Genomic DNA, 11203 nt, shown 5'->3' with positions numbered 1-11203 from the left:
GGGATAAGTAGAGAATTTTTTTTTATTGAAGAAGCAAAGGGGTCTAAATTTCATAATATTCCATTATTATAACCAGCAATGTTTACTATACGACAAATAAAATTCTGTTAGTGTAAGTAATTATTTACCTGCCGCCAAATAAATTTGTGCTAGAACTCAAAAGTTTTTACTTTTTAGACTCAGTGAGGAAATTTGCTCAGTATAGTTGCTGCAATCGAAAACAACTGAAGTTAAACTGTTGAAGAAAAACCTATCAAGTATACAATATTTTGAAATATGCCTTTGAATAAATAATTTTCAAAAAAATAATTGAAGCCGAGTTCCTCGGTAAAAACAATATTCAGTATTCCAATAAACCGTAACTTACTCCGACTTCTAAAATGTATAAAGATTGAGTACAGATAATATAGTTTACGCTTAGGCCAATCGTAAATATCGGCTAAGTGTGAGTCTTCTCACATTCAGTCTGTTCGTCTGTCTGTCCTTATTATTTTTTCTGCGTCCACCCCACCGTGTGGAGTGTCGTTGGATAGGTTTTTTAAAAATATTATGAGTATTCAAAGACCATTTTCCGATTTAGGGATCCATTTGTGAAATATGAAGTTTTAAAGTGGAACAAATCGTTAGAGTCTAGTGTCCCTTCTACCAGCTAAACGGTTGCTTCTGGAAATGTGAAAAAATTCACGGGGGTAAGAAATAATATGCTGAATTTAAAAAAAAACTATTACGGCTAATGGCCGTTCCCAATATTTGATCTATCTCTGGTTTTGCCCTACTAGAGATAGGAATAGCTCAAAAATGACATAAAATATATGTATCTAATGTCTAATGTGAGTTATTCCTATCTTTAGTCAATGAGTTTCTAAAATACGATTTATCTCCCTTTCCTTCCGATTTGACCGAAAATATTAAAACTTTTAAAAATAAGAATCAATATGACATTATTACCTACGTCTATTTTACGACATTTTCTTATTACTAGCACTTCAAATAATTTTTATATTTTATATCCAAATTTATTGTGATATTATAGTAGTTTTAAATTAATTGTGTTTTCTACTCTGTTTTAATTCAGAATAAAATCAAAAAACAACGAGACAGCATATTTTACAGCAAAAACACTTGACACTGAGCAGCCTGAAACGAGAAATGTCCAATGCATCGTAGACGGGGAAAAATAAAATCCAAGGACCTCAATGGCTGAACGCCTCAGTCCTCGAAGCTCTGAGTTAAATGCCTTGGAACAAAGAGGGTACTTCATCGGGAAAAAAATTGGCCAAGGTTCATACGCCACAGTTCATCTAGCCGAATATTGCGATGCTTCCAGTCCTAAGCGTATGAACTTAGCTTGCAAAATATTCGACAAAGAAAAAGCTCCGAGGGACTTTTTACAAAAATTTTTTCCTCGTGAATTAGACATACTGACCAAAATTGAAAATCCCCACATAATTCAAATACATAGTATTCTGCAAAGGGGACCCAGAGTGTTCATATTCATGCGCTATGCGGATAATGGAGATTTATTGGATTACATTAAGCGACATGGAGCGATAGCAGAAAATATGACCAAGCTTTGGTTTCGACAGATGGCAAGTGGGCTGCAATATCTTCATAACAAGAATATTGCTCACCGTGATCTTAAGTGTGAAAACATACTGCTATCGAGGCGTTTCAACGTGAAACTGGCTGATTTCGGATTTGCTAGATTTTGTACTGATGGCGAAAAAAGAGTCTTAAGTCAAACCTACTGTGGCTCGGCCGCTTACGCTGCACCCGAAGTGGTGAGTGGTACACCTTACAATCCTAAGCTCGCAGACGTGTGGTCCCTTGGCATTATTTTATTTATAATGCTAAATGCGTCCATGCCTTTCGATGATTCCGATCTTCGCAAACTATTAAAGAACCAAATGTCCCGCAACTGGACTTTCAGAACTAGGATACGGGATTCAGTGTCACCGATGGCAAAATCTATCGTCCGCCACATTCTGGAGCCTGACATAACTTTACGATTAACTCTAGACCGTGTTTTGTCCCACGAATGGACTCGCTCTCGGAAAGACAAGAGCTCAAGCTTAATGGGTAGATTGGCGCAGTCGAGTGCTACGCCCCCCGGTAAATTTGATGAAGCTGGACCCTCGGCTGCGACCCGAGTTTCTGGAGACCATCGGGATACGGGACGGGATCGGCACGATGACATACGCATGCGTTCTCATGATTAACTCTACCAACTTATTAGACTATCATAATGTACAGTTTTTGAATAACACAATCTGCGTATTGATTTTTATTTTATATACGGCGATATTATTATTATTTTATCGCCAATATAAAAATTAAAAATATATTTCTAACTAAGAATTGGTTTTATTTCTTCACCTTTGCATGATCAAAATTAGTCGGTTTTTATATTTTCAGTCAAGCTTCGTTATCCTAGGAGTATATTCGGTATCTTCCACGTGTGATATATTGTGGCTACACAGCTGGTAGGTGGTGATGATGGCGTTGCCAAGGTAACGGCCAGTGGGATCCTGGCGCACGACGTGCATGTAGTCGTCACCGAGCGTGAACTGCACCTGCGGTGGAGCTGCCCAGTCGCAGACTACTGTCACTGCTTTGTTTACAGCAGGCGGGCTTATGCAGAACATCTGTAATGTTAAAAAAGTTTGGATGATGATCTTGAAATTAATTTAACGACCTCTGTGGCTCAGTTGGTGGGCTGTTGGTAGTTCAAGCCCCCCCGGCTTGAGCTACCAACAGCCCGGGTTCGAATCTCGCCGACGAAACAAAAAGTTTTCAAAGTTCCTGAGTCATGGATGTGTACATCATATTATAATGAAAATCTTAAATATAACTACATATGTGTAGTTTAAAAATATTTAAATTTTAATTAATAGGTATATTTCCGTTGTCTGGTACCCGTAACACAAGTCCTTCAGGTACTTACCACGTGGCCAGACTGACGTGGTGTGAAGCATCCATAGATATTATATTATTATTATTAAACGAGCTTTTGCCCGCGGCTTCGCTCGCGTTAAGAAGTATTATAATATACAGACTTTCATCCCCTATTTGAACCCCTTGGGGTAATACGAGTATATATATAGATAGATATTAATAATGATAGGATCTAATAAGAATGGAATTATGTTAAAAACTCATCGCCAGTGAAGCTTAATATTTCGGAAGAAGCACAAAAATATATTATTAGGTACCTACTCAGTTTGTTCATGTCGATAGTGCATAAAGGGATTATAATAATTATGAAGCTGTCATAAATTAGTAGCTATGAAAAACTGATCATCTTTAACGACCATTAGGTGTTTCTGGATTTTGGGCATAATTCATAACTCCTAAGGTTACTTTACTCCAAATTTTACCACTACCTACTGACTGGCAGTCTGCTGGTTCTTACCTGCTGGTAAGCTTCATGTTGTCCAGGTGGAATGTATGCCTTCGGGTAGTCCAGTTTATATTTGGATAAGTAATCAGTATCTGCAAAAATAGTAAGTATTTATTATGATAATCAAATAAAATCAATAGGTAAGCATCATAGGCGTACCGAGGCCATTTGTTTGCAATACATTATTACTTAATTATTTATTCTTTATAAACACCTAGCTTATAAAAAATCTGATTTGCCCCCCCCTGGCCCAGAATCAGCGTAATTTGCCCCTCCTTGGCCCAGAACCTGGGTAATTTGCCCCCCCCCCCCCGGCCCAGAACCTGGGTACGCCCATGATAAGCATACTCGTATTCAACGTTGTAACCTAGTCGTAACTATGGTGCTGCCACCGGTTCGGGAACTAACCCGGTTATAAGAACCGGCGTGAGAAACTCTGACCCTATGAGAGATTTTTTGTTACCAAAATATGTAACAATCAGATTTAAAGCAGAAGTTAAGACGTAATAATAATAGATTATTTAAAATAAGTAATAATAATAGTAATAATAGATTATTTTCTCTATTGCATTTTATCCTCAACTCATTTACAGGAAAAACACTATGTGACTCTGATAGTTGGTAATTAGGAGATACAAAGTTCAAAAAGAACGATAACCTTCGACTTACCTTTAGTCACTTGTGTGCAATGTGGAGGATTCGAATGTTTCTTGGATTTACCTTCGACGCACACTGTGATAGTTATTAGCAATAACGAAATACTTAAATTAAATATTATAATCTTCATTTTAAAAATGCTAAAATACTTAGTAAAATCAAATAGACACGCTCGTCGTCAAAGCTAACTTGTGACTGCGATGCTTTACTTATCAGTTATCAGTTACTTGTTCAAAACAAGCTGCTGTGAGCTGTCCAACCGTTATAATATTTAGTATTTACATAGTAGATACTTTCCTAGGCCGCTTCCTCGAATCTTGAAGTGGCCTTTCATTATAGTAGATAGCATTTTTAAATACACACAGTTCTGCAAATTTACATCGCATCGCAAATACCTATCTGCGACAGTTAATTTATAAAAAAAATACATTCTGATGTGATGCGATGCAAATTCGAAGTTTTGTGTGGGAGCGCTAAGGAACTAAAATTTATTTATTACTTACCAAGCTTACCACGGACTAGGAAAATAATTATTATAAGTAAGTACCTACTTAAAATTAATTATCGTTTATGTTTATATTATATTATACCGTTTTAGGGTTCCGTACCTCTCAAAGGGTAAAAGCGGAACCCTATTACTGAGACTTCGATGTCTGTCCGTCTGTCTGTCTCGGCTGTATATTTATTCTCAAGAACCGCTTTAGCTAGACTTCGAAATTTTTCATTTTCACAGATTGTGTATTTCTGGGTGACGCTATATTATATTATAACAACAAAATATAAGTACCTACTATTAAACAAAATAAAGTTAATATTAATTAAGGGGGACTCCCAAACGTGATTTTTATCCACGTATCTACTTTAAAGGGCCCATTCACTGCAGGACTGCCGTGCAGTCCTGCCCTGAATGGGCCCTTTTCGTCAGCCTATAATAATTAAATAACAAGTAACCAGAAATTTAAGATCTTGAATTTATTTTTTTCATGAACATTTTAAAGTAAGTATCCGTGGTAAGTATACGGTACCTAGATTTAAATTAGAAAATATTATTATGTTGACTTTATATTACTTATATGAACTACATGGAAATGTAATTATTAAAAATTATTCGTTTTTATTAGGCTTCTTCAATTCTTCTAAATAGTACCATATTTGCGCATGGTACAGTGCCGCTGTTTCGACCTCCGTTTCTGCGGCTGCCACTGTTGGTAAAATTAAACGTAATGTTATTATTATGACTCATCACTATAATATTATAAGTATTTCTGGCGCATACCACTTTAAATATAGATAAAGGTGTATCTTACTTCGAAGGCTTGTCGACATTGTTATATTTTTCTTTAATAGAGCTAAATCATACTCTATTAATTTTTGTACGTTGTCGTAGAAGTAAATGTTATTAGGATCAATATCACAAGCATTTAAATTGATATTGTCAATTTCAATATTATTTGTATTTGTAACAGACATGGCTTTATTATATTTACTTAGAGCAGATTAATAATAATAAAGTTTGTAAAATGTTATTACAGTGGATAACAAATGGATAACAAGTACGGTAACGAACATTAATTTTGAAATCACGGAAGAAGAAAATTCCAATTAAATTTGGAATAAATTTAAATCGAATCGATATACTTTTTATTTATAGACAGTAGGCAATACCAATAACCACAGATTACTAGTATATGGGTATATTTGTAGACCAATAACTGCCAATAACTAATATTATATTATTATACCCCCTCGTTCCATTTGATGTTAAAAACTATCAAAACGCTCAAAATGCCTCCTATTTTGAGCGTTTTGATCATAAATAAAGTATTATAGATGTAGTCTTAGCCCGTCATCGCGTGGCCATTTTGTGCTTATTTTCATACAAGTAGTGGGCGTTTATTTTCTAGAATATTTCTATTTGTCGATTATTTCGAAGCACATAATGATACAGGAAAGAAAGTCAATTAGTTCATGATATCGATTAACTATAGTTCAAGTGATGAGAATCCGTAAACACACGTAAAAAGCTATGCAATTTTTATAGCCAAATTATTAATTGATGTGACATTTTTAGCACTAATGCCATAATATATAGCACGATTAAGGGATTAATAAACTTATAAATTATCTTTTTAGCTTACAAAAATACCGATTGAAAAGCCCAAAAAATGTTGTTCAAAACTTACGTATTTTATGTTAAATCCACGTGCTTGAGGCATTCTTTGACCATTCTTATGGTTTATTATTTAGCGGAACTACAAAACTCATCAATATCTAGCATTAAATGTTCACTAAAAACGTTTATTAACACTTTTATTAGGTACATGAAATACGCAGGCCGACTCCTTAGTTATGTCCTAGTAAGTAGGACATAACATTACACGCTTTTGACGCTTATACACCGATATAAGGCTCTCTCCAGCAGGGGCGTCTTTCCCTTAGGTGCAGGGTGTGCGTTGCATACGGGCGCCGGGGTCCTAGGGGCGCCAAGCGCCGCTCGCAAGGAGCCCCATCGGCCCGCGCCCGCGTTGGCCGGCCACCGCGCTTTAATGATCAATGTAAACTTAACTCCCATTTGCATACATTTTGTGTAGCATCTGGAGCTCTTCTTATATTTGTCGAATTACAACAAATCAAGGCGCGCTACGAGCGGCTCGGCTTTTGCAATATAAATATTTTATATTTCAATGTGAAATAAACCTTAAAACACATAAATGAAGATAATATATTTTGTCGTCAAGATGGGCGCCAAAATGAGAGCCGCGTGACTCACGACCGCAAGGGCTGTATACACCCTCCGTGCTCTCATGGGATCTGCGTATTAATTTGCTTTCCGCTCTCTTTATGCAGCCTCTGTTTGCGACATAACAGTTTCGCAGAAACTATATAAGCTACTGCATCCTAATAAGTAGTAAGGTCCAATCCAAGGACGGCGCAAAATTCAGGCCGTTGCTCACCTCAAGCAGAGCATTCAACGAGCGTATTATTAACACAGGCAAATGGCCCACCACACATTCCCATCAATGCAACTCCTGTGACGCCAGGATCAACAGTGGTAACCAACCACGAAAGCCCTTTGATATGATCTCAGGGATGCCCGAGGAACAAGCTAAATCTGTCTTGGGACCCGCAACGAAATTAATCAGAAGAAAGGTAGGAGGAGTAGGAGAACTCCAGTTTTCCTCCCCAAGCAAAGCGGGAGACAGCCAAATTTTCGTGACATTAATGTCCGAACAAAGGGGGAACACCACGGGAAAATAATTAAATTGTATTAAGCCTACTTAATAAAAATGACCTTTACTTAATAAAAATGACAAGCTTGTGCTGGATTGTTTCCAATAATATTTATGACAAAAACGTTTGAAAGCACGGAAATTCTTTGCGCTGCCTACGAGATCATCGTAATATACGACCCTAGAAACACATTGGAGGCTGTTTAACATAATTATCGGTTCTTTCCTCATGCCAGAGATCACATTCCCAGAGTATGTGATGAGCAGTTTGTTCTTGCGAGCTACCTTCAGTCGAGCACTCGCAAAGAGGAGACGGAACGAACTTGAATCCATAAAGTTTAGCTTTAAATCGATCGATTTAAAGCTAAACTTTAAATCGATCGATCGATGTCTATCCAATACATAGTGAGTCGTTTGCGTACCGAAGGAAAGAAGGCAGGATCGGTGGGATAACTCAATATCCCACCGATCCTGCCATATATAAATTATTATATTTATTTATAGGAATATTAATGCGAGACGTTGGCTTTGTAAAAGTTTACGTCGGGCTGCACCTATCGTAGCCCTATCTGCCCAGACTGGTGAGCCGTAGCATATTCTGCCTAAATACCTACTGTATATATAATTTTTAACGTTTTGAACGAGAGACCCCATGTAGACGACGATATTTTGGTGAAACTATAAAAAAATATTTTAGCTTTTTCGCCCGTCTCTATAATGTGTTCTAAAAATGAGCGTATGCTGCGCATTTCATTTTGACCGCGCGCGCTTGCTAGGGGCGCTAGGGTAATATTTGCACACGGGCGCCACATGGGCTAGAGACGGCCCTGCTCTCCAGTCTATGGTACCTCAATGGTTTTGATCGTTTTTAACCACAGACTACCTAAGGATATGTTTCGCGCCCACTGTACGCAATAATTTTAAAATCTTAATATTATTATGAAAAGAGATAAAAAAATATGTATAGTGATTAGTGCGTCAAGAATGTCTAGGAGGCGAAACTTTTTTTTTAAGCAATAGCAACACTCTTTTGACATTTGTCCCTTTGTTGTATCAATACTCTAATATGACATAAAATTTACAAAACAAAGATTTTCAATTTGCTTAAATTTAGTTTTACAATGTGAAAACTACATGTTACTGTGATTAATATTAATAATTAAAGTGAAAGACGTGTCATAGTCCTGAAAATTTGAAGATTTTCATTGAAGAAAAATAGTAATACGCGAAAATAACTCTGAAATTCTTGCGTCCACATTTCCGATTCTGATCGCACAATCGCCATAGTAGCAGGTAATTAAGCGTTTGTTTTATCAATTTTATTTGTTTATTTTATTGTATAATGCAATAGGCATGATGACTATTTTTTTTTCTTATCGGTAATTGAAAGACACTTAAAAAATAGAAACATCGTTGAAAGAATGACTCTGATAGCTTAAAAATTCACCAAGATATGACAATTCAAATATCTCATAAAAATGACCTGCCCGAAACGCTCCATACAAAGTACTACGAAAGTATGACGTCAGTCTTTCGTAGTTTGTACGCATCGGGAGACAACTTTGTTCGACAGGTATATTAAATATTGCGTTTATGAAAGTGGTTTCATAACAAAAGTTGGTTTTAATTGGATAAGTTATCGAATTGTATACAAATATTAAGAAATTTTATTGAAAAAAAATTGACTTTAATATCCAACTTTGAAGGCGCATAACAAAAAAAATACAAATGCTATCAAGCTGAAATTTTGGGAACACTTATTTTTTACCGTGATTTCTTTATTTTATTAACAAAATTCGCTAATCTTTGACCTTGTCATCATCCCTATTCTAAGTAGCCTGAGTATTATGTGGTATAATAAAACAACAATTTTACTTAAACCTTATGTTTACGTAAACAATGAACTGTCAAAGAAATCTATCATATAACGCGCCTAACAATGATTGATACTTTGACTTAGGTGCTTTGCGTTATTATGTATCTTATACGTAGGTATATAAAATTCTCGTGTCACAGTGTATGTGCTTAACTCCTTTAACACTTTGATGCAGCGTAATATAATATTATAATTATTACGTTTTATGTTTACAGATAGCAGAAAAAGCGTTTAACGAAATGACCGAAATGACTGGGAGAATTTATGCTATCATTTTGAAACACTGAAAATAAATACAAGGAGTGGGAATTAACCCTTTATAAGGATATCCTAAATTCAATATTGAAGAGCTGATTATTGAAGATGAAAGTGCCTCTTCACTATGACACCACTGCAGCTGTAATTACATGGATCTAGAAAGTGGCGATGATTCTGTTTCCGGCTGCATTGTAGGATATTATTTGGATAATCATATTTTATTAAAATAACAAAACCCTGTTTTTCACTTATTTATTTTTTGTATTTTCTTAAATAAGTAGTTCCATAATAAAAAAGGAGTGAGCTTCTCTCAGCTCTCACTGGTCATCAAAGTAGCTCTGCAGCTCTCAGGGAGAGGGTACTTAAATAACAGGCGTTATAAATTTATAATAATATGTAGCACTAGTGACTAGATGTCCCGGTGAACTTTGTGTCACTTATAAACCTTCCCTGGACTTCCAGGAATATTTATTAGACTAAAATTAGCCACATCAGTTCAACCGTTTAATCGAGTTATTGCATTTTTTATAAAGTTCGTCAAGAAAGTGAAGAAATTAAAAAGTGGCAAGATCGTAGTGTCATTTCTTTTTAGGGTTCCATACCCAAAGGGTAAAAACGGAACCCTATTACTGAGACTTCGATTTCTGTCCGTCTGTCTCCAGGCTGTAACTCAAGAACGGTAATAGCTAAAGATTTGAAATTTTCACAGACTATGTATTTCTGTTGCCGCTATAACAACAAATACTAAAAACAAAATAAATTAAATATTTAAGGGGGGCTCCGATACAACAAACATAATTTTTCAAACATTTTTTGCTCGGTAACAATGATGACAAGTAGGCACTTGAAATTTTCACAAAGGCCATAATTATATGTGTTATTTAATAATTATTAATAATATTTAAATAAAGTAAAAATTTAAGGGGGGCTCCCATACAAAAACACAATTTTGGCTGATTTTTGCTCTATAACGGTACGGAACCCTTCGTGCGCAAGTCCAACTCGCACTTGACCGATTATTTCATATGCCGGCTCTCGACATAGGCGAACGCGTTGGGCCGCCGTGAATGGGCCCTTTTATAATAGGTACTTTACATAGATTAGATTGTTTCTTGTAATGTCGTAAATTAAACACACAATATAACTACATCATAATTATTTAAAATTTTCTTAACTACATATTATATAAATCATAATATTTACAACGTGTTTTTAAACTGTATTTAATATAAAGTATCAAAATCTTTTATAGTGACTAGATACAGCTTGGACATAAGAGGCCACACCGGAAACAAGTGGCGACTCTATTAATGTCGTGACTTTTTTGACGGGCTATACCATAAACCTAAAATTAAGTCTATGGGCTATACAAGGTGATCAATGATGATATTAAAAGTGTATAAGCATTCTCTGTGTAAATACAAAGAGAAAAAATCGGCCAAGTGCGAGTTGGACTCCCGCACGAAGAGTTCCGTACCATTAAAGAGCAAAAATAGTAAAAATTGTGTTATTTGTATGGTAGCCCCCTTAATTATTTCAATTTTACTATTAATTATTAAAGTATTATACAGCTAAGTATTTTATGTACATTTCAAGTGCCTACAGTCTGTCAAAAAAGTCATGAAATTTAAAATTGGCAACATCGTAGTGTCATCCCTTTCAAATTAATCATAAGAAAAAAGGGATGACACTACGATGTTGCCACTTTTTAATTTCATGACTTTTTTGACAGACTGTACCTGTTGTCATCATTGATACCGAGCAAAAAATGTTTGAAAAATG

At 35.7% G+C, this 11203-nt stretch overlaps 2 protein-coding genes across 2 annotated transcripts; one reads left to right on the top strand and one right to left on the bottom strand.

Moving 5' to 3' along the window:
• Nucleotides 1–972: 972 nt before the first annotated feature.
• Nucleotides 973–2314, top strand: LOC121726631 (testis-specific serine/threonine-protein kinase 2). Its single transcript, XM_042114071.1, has one exon. The coding sequence runs from the start codon at nt 1197–1199 to the stop codon at nt 2217–2219; it is 1023 nt and encodes a 340-aa protein (XP_041970005.1). The 5' UTR covers nt 973–1196; the 3' UTR covers nt 2220–2314.
• Nucleotides 2315–2344: 30 nt separating this feature from the next.
• On the bottom strand, nt 2345–4239 carry LOC121726635. Its single transcript, XM_042114075.1, has 3 exons — nt 4070–4239; nt 3413–3492; nt 2345–2645 (listed from the first exon to the last, which is right to left on the bottom strand). Exons 1-3 carry the CDS (start codon nt 4185–4187, stop codon nt 2412–2414), a joined length of 432 nt encoding a protein of 143 aa, XP_041970009.1. The 5' UTR covers nt 4188–4239; the 3' UTR covers nt 2345–2411.
• Nucleotides 4240–11203: the final 6964 nt, after the last annotated feature.

Source organism: Aricia agestis, chromosome 4, assembly GCF_905147365.1.
Source record: "Aricia agestis chromosome 4, ilAriAges1.1, whole genome shotgun sequence".
Classification (NCBI taxonomy): Eukaryota; Metazoa; Arthropoda; class Insecta; order Lepidoptera; family Lycaenidae; genus Aricia; species Aricia agestis.
The sequence above is the reverse complement of the archived record's forward strand: the minus strand, read 5'-3'. Positions and strand labels throughout refer to the sequence as shown.

What these genes read in the sequence shown, in the direction of transcription:
- LOC121726631 (XM_042114071.1), top strand. Translation starts at nt 1,197, where the DNA reads ATGGCTGAACGCCTCAGTCCTCGAAGCTCTGAGTTAAATGCCTTGGAA.
- LOC121726635 (XM_042114075.1), bottom strand. Translation starts at nt 4,187, where the DNA reads ATGAAGATTATAATATTTAATTTAAGTATTTCGTTATTGCTAATAACT. An exon ending in TTGCACACAAGTGACTAAAG is followed by an intron (nt 3,493 to 4,069) that starts GTAAGTCGAAGG and finishes CTATTTTTGCAG; the next exon opens with ATACTGATTACTTATCCAAA. An exon ending in AACATGAAGCTTACCAGCAG is followed by an intron (nt 2,646 to 3,412) that starts GTAAGAACCAGC and finishes TTAACATTACAG; the next exon opens with ATGTTCTGCATAAGCCCGCC.